The sequence below is a fragment of the Ochotona curzoniae genome, unplaced genomic scaffold, assembly GCF_017591425.1.
Source record: "Ochotona curzoniae isolate NIBS_2020 unplaced genomic scaffold, NIBS_Ocur_1.0 contig_43, whole genome shotgun sequence".
Lineage (NCBI taxonomy): Eukaryota > Metazoa > Chordata > Mammalia > Lagomorpha > Ochotonidae > Ochotona > Ochotona curzoniae.
The window spans coordinates 6,704,218-6,723,778 of record NW_024466218.1 but is presented as its reverse complement, the minus strand read 5'-3'; the positions used below and the strand labels follow the sequence as shown (position 1 = coordinate 6,723,778).

General features: G+C 42.9%; 1 protein-coding gene across 6 annotated transcripts in view; it reads left to right on the top strand.

Moving 5' to 3' along the window:
- TAF4B (TATA-box binding protein associated factor 4b) overlaps positions 1-19,299 on the top strand; it is an 86,141-nt gene extending 66,842 nt beyond the window's left edge. For 3 of the 6 annotated variants that reach the window (XM_040984849.1, XM_040984845.1, XM_040984847.1), the window contains one exon: positions 18,796-19,299. In XM_040984849.1, the coding sequence (XP_040840783.1) occupies positions 18,796-18,963 (168 nt within the window). In that variant the 3' untranslated portion in view covers positions 18,964-19,299. Of the gene's footprint in view, positions 1-2,860; positions 2,866-18,793 lie in introns of all 6 variants that reach the window. The other 3 variants (XM_040984848.1, XM_040984846.1, XM_040984844.1) reach the window with 2 other exon arrangements.
- Positions 19,300-19,561: the final 262 nt, after the last annotated feature.

The following is a 19,561-nucleotide window of genomic DNA, read 5'->3' as shown; positions in this document are numbered from 1 at the left end:
ACCATTTTATGTATGAAAAACAAGTTTTTAATAGACCATTATTAGTGAATTAAGCGATTTGTTGTGTGTGTGTATGTTCTACCAATTGCCCTTTGTCTAATTGAGTTATATTTTTCAATTGATTGTGGAAATAAGACACTCTCTTGTTTTTTTTAGTTTTATTCATCTAATGGGGTGGGGAACATTCAGTTCATAGACAGTGTGAAGCCCATAAAATCATTTAGTCTGTCCCTGCCAAGCCAACAGTAAATGAGTGGACTTAGAATTCAGTACATCTACAGCAGGCTGGTTTTTAATTGGCTGTTTTGTATGGCTTGCAAAAGAAAAGTATCCCAATGGCCCTTGGCAGAAAAAAAAAAATTCCTCATCTCTGCTGGTGAAATTTTTCATTTTTTCTTCATCGGTCATTTATGCTACTCTTCTATGTTTATGTCTAAGACTCTCTTCTTAGATTTATTTCAGAGACAGAGCACGTACAGCTTCCATCTGAGGTTCACTCCACAGATGTCCACAATGGCTGGGCATGGGCCTGGAACATGAGTGGGACAGTGACACGACTGTGATGGCCATCGGTCACCTGCTGACTCCTGTGGTCTGCGTAAGCAGGAAACAGGCACCCAGGAGCCAGACCTGGTGCTCAAACCCAGATATGTAGTCTCAGACACAGACTTACTGTTAACTAGGCCAAATGCCAACCCACAAAGCCCACCATACTCAGAGTTGTGGATTAATACTTTCATCACTTCTTTTTAAAGTATAAATCTCAGATCACTCCAGTATTTATTTAAAGTAGGAGTTAGATATGCATTTAGCTTTAACATTTTAGTTCTGTCTCATTCTCCACTAAATTAGCAAATTGTCCCTAAACCATTTATTCGTTACTCTTTCCTTCACTGATATGAAATGCCACTTTGTGATATTTCAGGTTCACACCATTTTGTATCAAATACAGATTATTATCTGTGTTTGAGTCTATTTCTGAACTCTAAAGCAGTGCTATGATGGATTAAGATAATTTTTTTTAAAGAGAAAGATTTCCAAATCCTGGTTCACTGCCCAAGTGCCCACAGAGCTGAGCTAAGCCTAACTCAGGAACCTGTACTCGACCTGGTTCTACCACGTAAGTGATAGACCATAACCCTGAGTTCCATTACCTGCTGTTTGCCAGAAGACACACTGGCTTATAGCTGGATCAGAACCAGAATAGCCAGACTCAAACTAGGTACCCAGGACTGGTATCAGGTAAGCACTTGCATTCTAGGCTCCTGCGTAGTCTGAACAATTGGGAAGGACACTTTATCTCTTCCAGTTGGTCAGAGCAGTTCTTCTGTAGATCCAGATCCTGTCCCTACATTCTGCAGTTACCCTGTGGGTGGCAGACGACCGTGTATTTGGGCCATCTGCTGCTGCTTTTCTCAGGCCCGTAGGGAGTAGGGAGCCAGTACAAGTTTCGAACTGAACCCCCAAAGCATGTTGGGCTATTTTATGCAGATTTGTTGGACAGGATCTGGATCTACAGAAGAACCAGTCTGAACAGCCTGTTATACTGACATATTCTGGTTTAATACTAAGTTCCACAGATGATAGAAACCTCCCATCCTGTGTCCACTGGAAAAAGTGTCCTTTCTCATTGCCCAGGCTTCTTATGAGCCTAGAATGAGGAATGTGTACCTGATTCCAATCCCAGGTGAGGGCAGGTATACTCTGGGAAGGGGAACTGTGATTGAAAGATAGGTAGATAGGATTACATGGAGTAGGGCTAAATGGCTTCCAACTCATGACCACAAGCTAATTACCTATTTATTCTCTATCATTCCCCCAAAAAGATTGCTTAAGATTTATTTTTTTTTATATCGTTTTAAAAATTTTTTATTGGAAAGGCAGATCTACAGAGAGAAGGAGAGAGAGAGAGAGAGACTTTCCATCTACTGGTCACTCCCCAAAGGCCGCAGTGGCCAGAGCTGAATTGATCTGCAACCAGGAACTTCTTCAAGCTCTCCCACATGGATGCAGGATCCCAAGACACTGGGCCATCCTCTACTGCCTTCCCAGGACACAAGCAGGGAGCTGGAAAGGAACTGAAGCAGCTGGGACATGAACCACTGCCCATATAGGATCCTGGCACACACAAAGTGAGGACTTTAACTACTAGGCTACTGTGCCCTGCCCCCCAGAGATTTATTTTTTTAAGATTTATTTATTTATTGGTATCGGGGGTACTCCCGTCCCGCGGAAGAAATCACCTGACACTTGAGAGAGTCTCCAAGGCACTTTATTCCGATCTTGTCCAATCAGCTTAAAGATAACCAAGGCACACCAATCAGGGCAAAGGGCCAAATCACAGGGCAGGAAATGGTCAGTACCCCCAACAATTGGAAAGTCAGATATACAGAGAGGAGGAGAGACAGAGAGGAAGATCTTGCATCCAATGATTCACTCCCCAAGTGACCGCAACGGGCAGTGTTGCGCTGACCCAAAGCTAGAAACCAGGAACCTCCTCAGGGTCTCCCACACGTGGGTGCAGGGTCCCAAAGCTTTGGGCCGTCCTTGAATGCTTTCCCAGGCCACAGGAAGGGAGCTGGATGGCAAGTGGAGCTGCTGGGATTAGGGATTCCGGAGCGTTCAAGGTGAGGATTTTAGCCGCTAGGCCACATGCTGCTGGCCCCCCCTCCCCCCCAGAGATTTTTAAGTGTTGCTGAAGAATGAAGATTCATCACATCTTCTGTACCTACTTTCTGCTGATTATGGATGTAGACCTTGCCTTTCCCTGACTCAGATAGTGGGTCCATTTCATGAACTGGAGAATTTCCAGTCAGTTCCAATGGAGTTGTTGGATTCTTTTTGTCTTTTGTAAGGGTAGTTGAGGTCTCCTCTTGGTTCACTGGAGTAGGCAGGCTTATCTTTCATATGCACCTGAATATGTTCCTCTCCTTTGCTCAAGAGTTTGGGAACATGGTAGTCCCACATACAATTTTGTGTACCAAGATCAAAGCACATAACCATGGGCTCTGGTCCCTGAGTTTGGAGATCCTCAGGCATCTGAAGATAACTGGACATGAATGCGTGGGTGACCTGCTGATGACAGAGGCCATCAGTGGGATCAAGAGTAAATTTGATAAAGGCAGGGGTTCCTGGGAGGCTCAGGTGACCGATACCTAGGATTTGGAAGCAACACAGGCAGCAGCACCCCAGAAGATCCCTATCCATGTGGGAATGACTCGCAGGCCACATGAGCCCGCACAGCCCAGCCATTTGACCCCTGCCTGTTTGACTCAGGTCCTGTTTTTAACTTTGAAAACACTTTTGTTCTAAAAGAAAGGTCTCAAGTTGAAATGCATTCATCAGAATTGTCAGAAAATCTTTATTCGCTTGCTTAATTTTCTCATGGATAACACAAAATGATGTATGGGATTATTTTTAGAACTCTGTGCTTTGGAAATTGATGCAATAGCCTAGTGGCTAAACTCTTTCCTTACGTCCACTGGGTTCCCAAATGGGTGTTGGCTTGTATCCCAGCTGCTCCACTTCCCATCTCAGGTCCCTGCTTATGGCCTGGGAAAGCAGATGAGGACAGCCCAAAACTTGGGAACCCTACATCTGCGTGGGAGACCTGGAAGAAGCTCAACTCTGGCCATTGCACCCACTTGGGGTCTGAAGCAGCAGATGGAAGATCTTTGTCTCCGTCTCTCCTTCTCTCCGTATATCTGCCTTTCCAGTTTAAAAAAACAAAATCTTAATAAAAAAGGTATTCTGTACTTTGGAAACTAAATCTCTACTTTGAATTTGCTTCATCCTTTATAGATGAGAGCTTGAAACCTTATCTGTTTGAATTAAATTTGTTACTGTAGCACTGAATCATACAATATAAGTGACAACACAGTCTTCTTTCCCCAGGTTATGATGATACTCATGAGTCTTTGACTCTGGTATTAGTGTCCATTTTAAAGAAAAAAAATATAAGTGTATGTAAATAATGTGCACATTTGAGATATATATGGCAAAATTATTAAAAATTATAAAATTTAAGAACTTTATAAAACTTAAGGTCTTACTAGTATTTATTATACTAAGTGGGACAGTTTATCTTTTTTTCTGACTCCAATTTGTCATGTAAAGCATTAAGATAGTTTTTCCCGGACCCAGTATGGTGGCTAACCTAGTGGCTAAAGTCCTCACCTTGAACGTGCCAGGCTCCCATATGGGCACCGGTTCTAATCCTGACAGCCCACTTCCCATCCAGCTCCCTGTTTGTGGCCTGGGGAAGCAGTCAAGGACGGCCCAAAACCTTGGGACCCTGCACCAGTGTGGGAGACCTGGAGAAAGTTTCTGGCTCCTGGCTTCGGATCTGCACAACACCGTCCATTGCAGTCACTTGGCGAGTGAATCATCAGCCAGAAGAACTTCCTCTCTGTCTCTCCTCCTCTCTATATATCTGACTTTTGCAATAAAAAAAAATAAATCTAAAAGAAAAAAGATAGTTTTTCCCATTTGGAATTATACTGTGGGGAGGTCAAGAGGATTTTTGAAAGATTGCACACAAATAATCAAGATTAGGGTACAGATGTAAATGATGAAGCTATTCAAGAGAAAAAAGTCTCAAGAATCTCCTACATGTTTTCCTTCTTGTTATTTGAACGTATGTTGCCATAGGACATAGATAAAGTAGTTCTCCTGGTCCTTGGAAGGGGCCTGCCTTATTTTGGGTTACATATCTCTCCCGATAAAGGCAGATTCATTATTTTCTACCCGTTGTACAATTTTAAAGATTATTTAAGACGTAATCACATTTTTCGGAATGAACTGAACTAAGTTGACAAAGTGCTATCTATAAATCAGTGCTGAATCTGTATAAAAGTAGTAAAACACATTAAAGAAAATGTTTGTGGTAGGTAGCTAATTTTCTGCTCCATGCCAATCTGATAGCAAGTATTTCTTCTCTCCCTCCTGTTTTTCTGTGCTTCTGTGATGTACTATCTCTGGGAAGTGAAAGTCAGCTAGTTCAGTCCCGGAAAGCAACAACTTCTATTCATTGCAAAAAAAAAAAAAAAAGCGGGACACTAGGTCGGAGTGTACTGAAAAGGCAGTGATGGTGCTGCCAAGGAGTTATGTCCTAAAACTCTCGGAACTCAGATGATTGACGTGTGTTCATACCAGACGAGAGCAAAAACCCGGAGGCAGGGTGGAGCTGCTTCGTCTTGAGAAAAGATTCCTCTTAGGGATTTATGGATTTAATATTTTCCCCACTCTTCTTTCTATAAATCATTTGAGTGTATAACAGTAGTAGACCTATGGTAGTGTTTTCAAGCACAGCATGTTGGCCGTTTCTTGTTGGTTTTTTTTTTTTTTTCCTTTTCTATATTCTCCCTCTCCTCCCCCAACTTCCTGCTCCCCCATCCTTCTTCCCTCTCATGCTCTTGTGTTCTCTCTCTCTTCTATTTACAAGGGAAAAACAAGCCAGTTTTATGGCACAGCATAGCTGCCACCTGCATTGCCCACACCCTGTTTGGGTGCTTCCTGAGTGTTGCAGCCATTTTGGGAAGGACCCAGCTAATGGGAGATGTGTGACTCTCCCTCCCTCTGTAATTCTGCCTCTCAAATAGAATCTTTTTGAAAAAAGAAAAATATCTCCTGTCTTCTGGTTCAGCTCCCAGCTGATCCACATGTGGTGCTGGACCAGGCTGAAGATGCTAGTCGGGAACTCATTCCAGGCCTCCATGTGGATGACAGGGAACCAAATGCTTGAGCTATGACCTATTGCCTCCCAGAATGTGGAATAATCAAAAGCTGAAACCCATAGTCAGGCTGGAACTCAGACCCAGGTACCCAAGTGACATCTTAATTACTGCACCAAATGCTCACCCCATTTCTTTGACTCTACCTGTCAGAAAATACTTCTTGACTTTCTGTAACCCCACTGCTTTAAAGCTACACCACTTTCTTAAAGACTGGTTCTGTAGTGTCAAAGCAGAGCTCTTTGGGAAGTATTATTTAGATCAGATTTTAAATGAGTTTACCTTGATAGGTAATCTTTTAAACTCTCTAATGCCACAGTTCTTTTAAGTTTTCTTTGAAATGAAGAAGAGTCTTCCTAGAAGAGTGTTGTAGGACAGTAGATTATTCAGTCAATAAGTGATTATTACTTTGTGGAGAAGGAGCAACTCCCCTTTCGTATGTCTGCATTCTTTTAAAGATGATCAATTTGTTCACTTTAAAGGCAGAATTGCAGAGAGAGAAAGGCAGAAGCAGAGAAAGAGAGGTGTTCCATCTTGATTCACTTCCAAATAACCTCAACTATCAGGGCTTGTCCACGTTGAAAGCAGGAGCCAGGGGCTTCATCTGGGTCTTCCGGATGGCTACAGGGGCCCAAGCACTTGAGTCATCTTTCATTGCTTTCCCAGGCGCATGAGCAGGGAGGTGGTTTGGAAGTGGAGCAGCTGGGACTGAAACTGATGTCTGTGACTCAGGGCCGGACCCTTTGTCTACATACTTTCAGTGTAGTAATGCTTAAAGCAAGGATTATAGATAGTTTATGAAGAGATGGCTACTTAATGATCATGTTGAAAATGTACAAATTAGAGTAATAATGAAAGTTCTTTAAATTTCCTGGATATCCTTCCTGATAATTCCCTCGAATCTGTTAAACTATATAATCCTGCCGTTTTTAAGTTAAAAATGATTTAATAATGGAAATTTCATTTAGTTACTCTAACAATTATATATACATATATATTCTTCAAAATACATAAGCAATAATCACTGTTTGCTTTAATCAAGCACATATATCACTAATCGTCATTTCCTCTGTAAGAGCATATTACTATTATTTCCTTCAAATGAAAGATCTTGAGGAGTAGTTTCCACACTGGGAGGCAATTTACATATCCCAAGAATTTTATATTTGTACTGTGAGCTATTATAGTCAGAAATCCTTAAAATTCTGTAACATGTGGTTTAATGTATCATGTACATTGTATTAGAGTTCTCTAGAAACAAAACCAGTGGATTGATACAGCTAAATCGGGGTTTTGAATATTTTGAACATTTATTTACTGTTTTGAAAGGCTGAGTTACAAAGGTGGAGAGAAAGAGAGAGAGAGAGAGAGCACGCTTCCATCCCCTGATTCATTTGCTTCTCCCCTCACTCCCACAAATGGTCACAATGGCCAGACTGAGTCATTCCTAAACTAGGAGCCAGGAGCTTCTTCCAGATCTTCCCAGAAGGCCTTGGGCCATCCTCCACTGCTTTCCCAGGCTACCAGCAGTGAGCCGGATTGGAAGCAGAACATCTGGGACTCAAATCAGTGCCCATATGGGATGCTGGATCCCCATGCCAGTGCCTTGTAGGTAGAAGATCAACCCACTATGCCTCTGTGCTTGACCAACAAGTTTGGATTTTAAAGGCCTCATTCACCTTACCTGATCTTGAGTAGAGACTGACCCTGTTGCTATGAGCTGTTCAGTTGCCCTAAACAGGAGCTCTGAAGCCTGCCTTTTCCTTTCCTGCTTAGTCTTTGGAGTCATTCTTATCTTTTATTCTTTTATTGTTTATTTCTAGTGGGTCTCTCCTTGTCATCTCTGCCCAGGTTACTTTCCTTTTCTATCACTTACAACCTTGCATCTCCTCGGATGTATGATTTCTTTTAGCTCTCCCCATCTGTTAATGTGAATTCTTAAAAAAAATTACTTCCATAAAAATGAATGTATATTTATTATAGAAGACTTATAGAAGACATAAAAGAAAGCTAAAATCCATCCAGTTATATCCACAGATTTTTAAAAATTCATGATTGTAGTCATATTTTGGTAACCTATGTTTTTACTTAATATAGTTTATTATCCATGTTAATGAATATTTCAATGACATAATTCATCTTTCTGTTGTGGAATATATATATGTGTATGTATATATATATATTTAAGATTTATTTTTATTACAAAGTCAGATACATATATGGAGAAGAAGAAACAGAGAGGAAGATCTTCCATCTGTTGATTCACTCTCCAAGCAGTCGCAGTGGCCGGAGCTGAGCCTATCTGAAGCCAGGAGCTTCTTCCAGATCTCCTGTGTGGGTACAGGGTCCCAAGGCTTTGACCTATCCTTGACTGCTTTCCCAGGCCACAAGCAAGGAGCTAGATGGGAAGCAGGGCTGCCAGGATTAGAACCGGAGCCTATATGAAATCCTGGTACATTCAAGGAGAGGACTGTAGCCACTAGGCTACCACACTGGGCCCTGTTGAATATATTTTAGTTTCCAGTAAGAGGATACCTTTATCCATGTTTCTTTTATGATTATTATTATTTTGCAAGGCATATCAGATTAAGGAGCGAAGAAGAAGAGACAGACAAAGAAAGGTTCCCTTGTCCCCAAATGGCCACATGGCCAGAACTGAGCCAGTCCAAAGCTAGGAGCTTCTTTTGGGTCTTCCATATGGGTGCAGCGTCCCAAACTTTGGACCATCCTCTACTGATTAACTGGCCCGTAAGCAGGGAGCTAGGGAAGTAGAGCAACTGGGATATTAGCTGGTGCTTATATGGGATGCCAGCACTTGCAGGTAGAGGATTGGCCAATTGAGCCATCATGACAGCCCCTTTTTTTGCTTTTTTTTTTTTTTTCTTTTTAAGGGTTTATTTGAAATGAAGGGGAGATAGAATTATTTCCATTGCTAATCAATTTCCCAAATGTCCACAACAGCCAGATTGAGCCAGGCTGAATCCAGGAGCTTAGAACATCATTTGAGTCGTCCATGTGAGTGTTAAAAGGACTGACTACTTAGGCTAACTACCTGCCTCCCAGGGGCTACATGAGCTTGAAGCCAGATCAGAAGCTGTGGAGCTGGCAATTGAATCAGCGCTCAATATGTGGTGCAGCTGTCCCAAGTGCAGGCTTAACCCACTGCGTCACTACATTTGTCCCTGTTGGTTTGGAATTCCAAAACAAGAGGCCAGCGTTGCGGTACAGGAGGTGAAGCTGCCACCTGTGAGGGCCACTTCTGAGCCAGTGCGTTCAGGAAAACAGAAGATGGCCCACAAACTTAGGTTCCTGCCACCCATGTGGAAGACCCAGCTGGAGTTTCAGGCTCCTGCTTTCAGACTCTCTGGCAGTTGAGGCTGTTTGTGGAGTGAACCAGCAGACAATGTTTTTTTTTTATTACATTGTTCAGGAAACATTTATTACTTGCTGTCATTCCCTAAAATTAAACTGGTTCACCTGCCTACCAGTGCTGTATGAAAGAGCCTATTGACTAATATCGAATCAATATCATCTATTATTTTTCTAGAAATCCTTAATTTCATTTACCATCTCAATCTTTAATTGTTAATCTTATATCTTCTGCTTAGGAGTCACAATAAACTTAATTAGATGACATTTATATTCATGCATTCATTTACCCAATTCTGCTCAGTGCAGTGGTAAGATAGAACTCGGTCTCAGTTTACCTGTAACTTAATAGCCCCAAAAGTTATAGATCTGTTTTGTCATAGCACTGCTGGATTTGTGGTGCTCTGACATTTCCTACTTTATAAATAAATATGGCTTGGGTGGGACTCAAGCCAGTAAAATAAACCAGAGTACCTTGTTAGTCATGTGTTCTGCTTGTCGACCGGTAGAGGGCAGTCAGTCTTAAAGCTCAGTATTTTCTACTCTATTCCCCTTAAGCTCAGGTCTTTAGAATAGAATGCTGATTTTTCATCCTTCTTGTTCCGCTCACATATCCAGGGCACTTTTATTTATTTTTACTCCGGATACTTAAAGTTTTGTTCTGGGACCATATCTTCATTCTTGTAATCCCCTAGTCTAGTTCTTGTTTTTTTTTTCCTCAAAGTTTAAATGAATTGAGTTATCATTTAATAGGTACCATGGTAACGTTAGGTTGGGACTTACATGGGCACCAGGGGCTGTTACCATTTAGTGTAGACCAACTTTGGAGATAATTGCTGTCATTATCTCTAGTTTGCAGATAGAGAAACTGGCAGAGTTAGTTTGAAGTTTACTAGGCAGGAAATAGCTAATATCGATCACTGTGGTACTTAGAATGTTGCTTTATCTGTAACCGGTGCTCAGTAATCCAGAAAGTTTTGAATCAAATCAACAGGGACTCGCATGACACTGAGCACTTCCGCACGCCAGTGAAGCCACTGGACTCACAACACTGTGGCTTCTGCTTCTCCTACTGTAGGAGTGATCTAATTTAAGGGAATGTAGAAAAACAGGTAGAGAATCTTGTATTTCATGACTTTTTAGGTTAATGGGATAAAAATTGAGTGCCTAGTTATTTTGAGTATTTTGTACTCTTCTTAAAATAGTGCTACTTTTGGACCCAGCATGGTAGCCTAGCAGCTAGAGTCCTCGCTTTGAATAATCTGGGATCCCATATAGGCTCCGGTTCCCATCCTGGCAGCCCCGCTTCCCATCCCCGCTTCCCATCCAGCTCCCTGCTTGTGGCCTGGGAAAGTAGTTGAGGACAGCCCAAAGCCTTGCCACCATGCACCTACGTGGGAGACCCAGAAGCAGCTCAGTTCCAGCTGTTTCGGTCACTTGGCGAGTGAATCAGCAGATCGATAAAAATAAATAAATCTTTTTTTTTTTTTTTTTTTACTTCTTTGAAACTGGTGACTGGTGATATTCAGGTTTTTTTTTTTTCCTCAAAAGTTTCACCAGAGACCACTTCTTACAGTACAGCTGATTAAGTTACAGCCTGTAATGTCAGTATCCTGTCTGAGCAGCTTAAGTTCTGGGTGCTCCGCTTGCAATCCAGTTCTCTGCTAACGCGTTTGCAAAAGTAGCACAAGATGGCCCAAATACTTGGGCCCCATCAACCAGTATAAGAGACCCATAAGCAATTCTCGGCTCCTGGCTTGGCCTGTCCCACTCCCTACTGTTGTCACCATTTGGGGAGTCAACAAGCAAATGGAAGATCCATTTCTCCCTCTCTCCTGGGATACTCAAATAAATTAATTAATATATTTTTTAAAAAATTCAGAACCTGGCATGATAGCCTCTACTGGCTAAAGTCTCATTTTGCATGTGCTGAGACCCCATGTGGGTACCATTTCTAATTCTGGAGGCCCTGCTTCCCATCCAGCTCCCTGCTTGTGGCCCGGGAAAGCAGTTGAGGACCGCCCAAAGCCTTGGCACCCTGCACCCATGTGGGAGACCCAGAATAGGCTCCTGGTTCCTGGCTTCGAATCAGCACAGCTCTAGCCATTGTGGTCACTTGGGAGTGAACCAGTGGATGGAGGATCTTTCTCTACGTGTCTCTTCTTCTCTGTATATCTAGCTTTCTAATAAACAAATCTTTAAAAAAAAAAAAGCTTAAAAAATTTATTTCTGGGGCCAGCATTGTGGCATTTCAGGTCATTGTCTGCCTGCACGCCCTAGCATCTCATATGGACTCCAGTTCATGTCACAGCTGTTTCACGTACAATTCAACTTTTTGCATATGATTTGGGGAAGCAGTGAAGGATGGCCTGAGGCTTTCGGCTTCTATATCCATCGGGGAGACCTGGAAGAATCCCCTAGCTTCTGATCAGCTCTGCCCATTGCAGCAGTTTGGGCAGTGAACTAGCAGATAAAAGAGCACTCTGTCTCTCCTCTCTGTGTAAAAATCTACCTTTAAATAAAAACAAATTTTTTTAATTGTAAAATCTGATTACAGAGAGGAAAGACAGAGAAAGATCTTCTATCCACTGGTTCTCTCCCTAACTGGCCACAATGACCAGAGCTGAGCCAGGAGCTTCCTCAGGGGTCTCCCTCGTGGGTGTAAGGTGCCAAGGCTTTGGGCTGTCCTCTATTGCTTTCCCATGCCACTAACAGAGAGCTGGATGGGAAATAGAACAGCTGGGATAGAAACCAAGCGCATGCAAGGCAAGGCCTTTTAGCCACTGGGCTACTCTGCTGTGTCCAAAGCAAACTTTTTTAAAACAGTTAAAAAGTATTAATTTTTCATTCTGAAATTAGATTTATAGCTTAATGAGCTAGGGAGGCTTGATTGATTGTGGTGTTAGAGCAGATTCCCATTTATATTTGACTATGCTTCCTAGGACATGTGTTATAGACATGGCAAGTGAATTACTTCTTTCAACCTTCTACTTTGTACTCTTTTTACCCTGAGTCTAGACTAACAAAAATCCTCATGTATAAAATTGATAAAATTGATCTCTATCAGAAATACACAGTACATTGTGAAGAGAGCCTGTTTTTCCTTCCTAAAAATCTTTTGGCCCTTAGCTGAGTTACTATCCTTGGTACTGATAGTGAAATGTAACCAAAAATTGGTCCTGGTCTATTTGTGGAAAGAACTTGATGGGCAGCAAACAGTTAAAATTGATGGTGGCAAAATGCATCTGTTATCCGCATCCCTATCCACTTTACAGTGGATAATTGAGAAGCAGCTAAGTTATTCTGGCCAAGGCTTTGTGAAACTTCCCTGAATCATAATCACGGAATAAAAATGCTATACTTGTATTTTATGTTCAGGTTTAAGAAATATTGACTTTCTAAGCCAATCAGTCTTTGGGAGAAGAAAATGCTGTCACCTTCATAAACTTGTGAAATATGAAAGACATTTGTGTGGGGGTTACTAGATGTCCCTTGGGGTTTGCTTCATTTCTGGTGTTGCCTCCGGCCCTCGGCTGCGTCCTGTTGGAATGGCCTCCTCTTCACCCCGCGCTGGCAGCTGTCACGCGGCTCTTCCCCGCTGGGCCTCTCGGGCTCCTCACATGACGAGCATGAACTGTGACCTCTTTGTTCTCATGCAAAAGATTGAATCTCTTTTTTGTCCTGTTTAACAGTTTTGCCTTATATTCTTATTTTTTCTTTTTCTCCCCTTTCAATTTCCTATACAACAAGGGCATTTGTTTTGATGGCTTGCAATTTAATTTTTTATTGAATCATGCAATAAGTGCATGAATCCTAAGTTCACTGAGTTTTCACAGCAGGGACACTGCCGTGAAGATAGATCAGGATGGGAAATCACCAGAACTGCAGAGCTCCTCGGGCCCTCCTGCTCACTTTCATTGCCTCATAGGGGACTCAAGACAGGGTTTTTGTTTGTTTGTTTGTTTGTTTGTTTGTTTTTGCTTTGCCTCTTTTGGGGCTTCATAGAAATAGAGTCATACAATGTGTGTTCCTTTATTCTGTGTCCTTCATTTAACATTTTGTGATAATCGTTTTTGTTTTATATAGTTGTTACTGCTGTATAGTATTCCATAGTATTGAATTGCCTGCAGTTTACTCTTTTTTTTTTTTTTAGATTTATTTATTTTTATTGGAAAGGCAGATATACACAGAGGAGGAGAGACAGAGAGGAAGATCTTCCATCTGATGATTCACTCCCCAAGTGAGCTCAATGGCCGGTGCTGTGCCGATCCGAAGCCAGGAGCCTCTGCCGGACCTCCTCCTCCATGTCTCCCACATGGGTGCAGGGTCCCAAGGCTTTGGGTTGTCCTCGACTGCCTTCCCAGACCACAGGTGGGGAGCTGGATGGGAAGTGGAGCTTTCAGGATTAGAACCGGTGTCCATATGGTATCCGGTGCATTCAGGGCGAGGACTTTAGCCGCTAGGCCACACTGCCGGGCCCTGCAGCTTACTCTTTATTTATTTATTTATTTATTTATTTATTTATTTTTTATTGGAAAGGCAGATATACAGAGATGAGAGACAGAGAGGAAGATCTTCCATTCAATGTTCCACTCCCCAAGTGAGCGCAACGGCCGATGCTATGCCGATCCGAAGCCAGGAGCCTCTTCCGGGTCTCCCACATGGGTGCAGGGTCCCAAGGCTTTCGGCTGTCCTCGACTGCTTTCCCGGGCCACAGGCAGGGAGCTGGAAGGGAAGCGGGGCTGCCGGGATTAGAACCGGCGCCCATATGGGATCCCAGGCATGCAAGGCGAGGACTTAACCACTTGTGCCACTGCGCTGGGCCCCCCGCAGCTTACTCTTTTTAAAAGATTTGGTTATGTATTTTGGAAGAGTAACAGATAGTGAGATCTTTCATCTACTGGTTGACTTCTAAGTTGGCTTCAATGGCAGCCCACTCCATGCCAACTGTAAGGTCAGGAACTTCATCTGGGTCTCCAACATGGGTAGCAGGGGCCCAAAACTCTTGGGCCGTATTCCACTGCATTTCCCAGATGAAGCGCCTGAGGGAGCTGGGTCAGAAGTTGCCCTTTCCACCACAATGTCTGCCCTTGCAATTAAACTGACAGCTATTGTGAGTAATAATGCGGAGCATTCCTCTGCATGTTTTTTGGTGAGCATGTGACATCTGGAAGTTTACATAAAAAGTGGAATTGTTGAGGCTAATGCTGTGGCATAAAGGATTAAGCTGCCCCCTGCAATGCCAGCATCCCATTTAGGGGCTGGTTTGAGTTCCATGTGCCCCACCTCTGATCCTGCTCCCTGCTAATGTGCCTGGGAAAAGTAGCAGCAGATGGCTCAAATGCCACCTATCTGGGAGACCCAGAAGAGGCTCATGGTTTCCACCTGGCCCAGTACAACGAATCTTTAGAAGAAAGAAGCAGACATAGTACCCATGCAGCCTTTTAGTTTAAAATTCACATAAAAAGCTGAATTATGGAGGCGCACATTTGGTAGTCAATATTTGCAGATGTATACAGATTCAGCTTTAGCACAGTATACCTATTTGTAGCTAAGGGAAGTGTTGTAATGGCTCAATTAACCAATCCTCCCTTTGCAGGCTCTGGGTTCCCATATGGGGACCAGTTTGTGTCTTGGCTGCTCCCCTTCCCATTCACCTTCCTCCTTTGACCTGGAAAAGCAGTGGAGGATAGTCCAAGTCCTTGGAACCCTACCAACCCATGTGAGAGACCCAGAAGAAGCTCCCGGCTCCTGATTTTGCATTGGCTCAGTTCTGGCTGTTTTAGCCATTTGGGCAATGAACTAGCAGATGGAGAATCTTTCTGTCTTCCCAATAAGAATGAGTAATTTTTTAATTAGCTTGCTCTTTTTTGAAAAAAGATTTATTTATTTGTTTTTATTAGAAAGGCAGATCCACAGAGAGAAAGATTTTCCATCTGTTGATTCACTCCCTATGTGGCCATAATGGCCAGAACTGAGCCGATCCAGAGCCAGGAGCCAGGAGCCTCCTCCAGGTCTCCCACATGGGTACAGGGTCCCAAAGCACTGGGCCATCCTTCACAGCCTTCTCGGGCCATAAGTAGGGAGCTGGACGGGAAGTGGAACAGCCAGGACACAAACCAGGTCCACACAGGAACCTAGTACATGCAGGGTGAGAACCCCAGCCACCAGGCTACCACACTGGGCCCCAAAATGAATAAATCTTTTTGAAAAATGCTTCTCATTTAATCTACTGTAGTATTTTTTTTAAAGATTTGTTTATTTTTAAAGTCAGATTTACAGAGAGGAGAAGAGACAGAGAGAAAGATCTTCCATCCACTGGTTCACTCCCCAAGTAGGTACAGTGGCCAGAGCTCAGCTAACCCAGGAGCCAGGAGCCTGGAACTTCTTCCTGGTTTCCCATGTGGGTCCCAAAGCTTTGGGCAATCCTCAACTGCTTTCCTAGGCTGAAAGCAGAAAGTTGGATGGGAAGTGGAGCAGCTGGGACAAAAACTGGCTCCCATATGGGATCCTGGCACATGCAAAGCGAGGAGTAACCTCTGGGCACCTGCACCGGGCCCCATTCTACAAATATTTTATGAAAATATTTTGATGGTGATGCTTTAAAGTGGTCAAGGTGATATCTGAATTTCATCATCTTAGAGTGATGATGCCACAGAGGAGAGTGGCAGGCTATGGCTTCAACTGCTCTGCAGAGCCAAGATACAGAGGCTGACACATTTTTGCAAATTGCATTCACTACTGAGGATTCTCAGAAGACATAAGAGAGTGGCTGGACTGCAGGATACGCATCCAAGAACAAACTTTATTTCCTTCTGGTAGAATGTGGACTTACCAAAAGTTGTAAATAAATTTAACCTAATTAGTGTAGAGATATGATTGTGATGACATGCACTTCCAAAATTAGATAGTATCCTTTATAGAAACTTTATTTGAACATCACAGAAGTAATTCCTGTATCATGCTATGCGCATGCTTGGAATTAATTGACCTCCCTCCTCCGCCGTTGTATTGGAAAGGCAGACAGAGGGATCCTCTCTCTCTGGGTTCACTCCCTCAGTGCCCACTAACATCAGGACTAGGGAAGGCCAAAGTTGGAAGGCCAGAATTGCACGCTGTTTTTCCACATGGGTGGCACCCATCTGCTTTGCACTGTGCATTAACAGGAAACAAAGCTGCCCGTGCCTGAACCACAGGTACTCCAGTAATGAGATGTGGGCATCCTAAGAGGCAACTTAACTGCCATGCAAGCACCTGCCCTGTTTTCTCCCAGCTCTCAGAGAACCTGCGTGATTTCCCTCTCATTCAACAACACAGAGTAGTTCAAAATGTGGAGGGAGTAATTAAAATGTAATGATTACAAAAGGATAGTAAGAGGACTAGAAGATTTCTTGCTGTGTTAGATAAATATCATTTCTTGGGGCTTTTGGATGGAAGAGAGTTGCCAGTCTTATCAAGGTGATTTTTGAAACTCTGGTAAAAGGAAAATTGTCCTGGGAAATTTTGTTTTTCATTTTCTCTTCTAATTTTATTTTTATAATAGTAATGTCTAGGCATATTGATACTTAGAAAAATGAGGCTTCATTCATTTTTTTATAATGACATTTAAAATTCACACTGGTTGTTTTGTTTTAAACTCAATTCGAAAAATATCTTTGGTGACCTGTGTTGTTCTGTTTACTTTGCTGAGCTTTAGAGGGAACATAAACAATAGTCACTGTCCTCAGAAACCCCTGTGGGCTCTGTGGTGATGGAAACACATGCAAACGACTGTCCTACAGGATGAGGTGACGGCCACAGTGAGAATTCCCTGGCCGAGGGGAGGGAGGTAAACAGATTTGAAACAGGTCTTAGCAGATAAGAGTGGATTGGCCTAAAATGGCCCTTTTGCTGATCTCCGCATCTTGGCAGAAGAATCATATGGCTGGAAGTAAGATGCTTTGTAAAGGAGCAATGGGAAATAAGACTGCAGCGAAGCCAGGAGAGTACTTTGTACCTGATGGGGTGGATCATATAGCCCAATGGTTAAGACCACTCAACTTTAGATTAAGTTAGAGAAGTTCTGTCCCTGCTTAACCCTGCTGTATCACTTTGAATGGATTGTTTAACCTGCCTGTGTTCAGTTTCTTCCTTTCATTAATGTGGGTAGCACTCATGTAACCTGTGTATGAAAGGAAGGAGATAATGTTTGAAAAGTACTTAACATTTAACTCAAATAGCCACTCTGGACAATTACAAATTTTGAAATCATGATGTGGTAAATTCTAAATAGTGCAACATTTCTTTCTTTTCTTTCTTTCTTTCTTTCTTTCTTTCTTTCTTTCTCCCTTTTTTTTTTTTTTTGGCTGATCTACAGAACACTGCACACATTTAAAGTGTACATTTCATTCAATTTTCATGAATGCATATGCCCATGAAATCATCACCACAATCAAACTGACAAATAGGGACCGGCACAGTAGCCTAGCAGCTGAAGTCCTCACCTGGCATGTGCTAGGATCCCATATGAGTGCCGGGTCTAATCTCGATGGCCTAGCTCCCATGTTTGTGACTTGGGAAAGCAGTCAAGCATGGCCCAAAGCCTTGGGACCCTGAACCGTGCAGGTGACCAGGAAGAGGCTCTGGGCTCCTGGCTTCGGATCAGTGCAGCTCTGGCCATAGCTGCCACTTGGGGAGTGAATCATCAGATGGAAGATCTTCCTCTCTGTGTCTGCTGTTGTCTGTATATCTAATTTTCCGATAAAAACAATAAAAATAAATCTTACAAACTGACAAATAGACCCATTACATTATTAAGTTTTACATGGGAGATGGAGGCTAAGCCTGTGACCCCAACAGCACTTATGGACCCCTATTGCTTCACTTCTGATCCAGCTCCCTATGATCTACCTGGGAAAGCAGCAGAGGCCCAAGCACATGAGCCACAATAACCACATAGAGACCTGGAAGAAGCTCCTGGCTCTTTGTCCAGCTCTGGCTGTCATGACTATTTGGGGAGTGAACTAGCAGATGAAAGATCTCTCTGCCTCTCCCTCTTGTAGCTCTTTCAGATTAAAAAAAAAATTAAATTAACTGGGCCTGGTGTGGTGACCTAGTGGCTAAAGTCCTTGCCTTGCATGTGCTGGGGTCCCATATGGATGCTGGTTTTAATCCCGGCAGCCCCACTTCCCATCCAGCTCCCTGTTTGTGGCCTTGGAAAGCAGATGAGGATGGCCCAAAGCTTTGGGACCCTGCACTTGCGTGGGAGACCCTGAAGAAGCTCCTGGCTCCTGGCTCCTGGCTTCGGATTGGCTCAGCTCCAGGCATTGCAGCCAGTTGAGGAGTGGAACATTGAATGGAAGATCTTCCTCTCTGTCTCTCCTCCTCTCCGTATATCTGACTTTCCAATAAAAGTAAATAAATAAATCTTTAAAAAATAAATAAATCTTATTTTAAAAAAATGTTTTGTATAATACTTTCAAAGAGGAAAGTCTGGAGTACCATGTTCAGGAAAAAATGGAGCACAGTAGAGTGTGGAAGTGGAGAGATCAGTTCAGAAGCGCTCTCCAGCATCCAGGTAAGAGGCTAAGGGTAGATAACGTGTGGCAGCTGTGTAAGACAGAAGGTGGAATTGAATCTTCTTCATCATATGATCTCGGTACCTGGCCAGCAAATGAAAGATCCTTGTTTTAAGTTGCTTTTCTCACCCATTTAGGGCTTAAAAGACTGCATTCTTCCTTCTGGGACATCCAGCCTAACAGCCACCAAGCAGCTGCTTCGTCCAAGAATCACACGAGTCTGCCTCAGGGATTTGATATTTTGCATGGAACAGGAAAGAGAGATGAAGTATTCCCGAGCTCTGTACCTGGCCCTTCTGAAGTGACCACTCCACTCTCCATGCAGATCCTTGCTGTTTACTGCCAAAGAAGACGTAATAAGCATTGTTGCACTATCCTAAAATTCCCATTTCTGAAAAATAATCACCAGTATGGAAAAGCATTGTTTACAACTACAAACTGTTATTAAGTCTCACCTAAACATCCCGTGGGGTTCTTACAGACCAGAACTTAGCTTTCTTTTCTGAAAATCAGCTGTGAAACACAGTTTACACAGAACTGGACTTCTGCCTACTTGTGCGTTTAATTATAATTTGTTATTATTCATTTTGTTTGCCAAACTATAGTAGTTTGAGATGTTTTTCTCTAACATGTTACTGTTTACCAAGAAAAATGTATTTTATCCTGTACTGAGCCTTTCTCAAAGCGTTAGGTTTTCTGGGTTGGAGTCAGAAGTTACTTAGGTAACTGGGACCTGCCACAGTTAAAGTGACAGCTAAAGAGTAGGGCTGTGGTGACCTTGGCTGGCTGAATCCCAGTGTTGCCAGAAGGAGACAAGTGGAAATAGTTTGTGCCTACAGTTGCTAATTATCTGGTTCATCTCCCCATGTGCTGCTTTTCATTCCAGGTGAGAGGACATCCTTG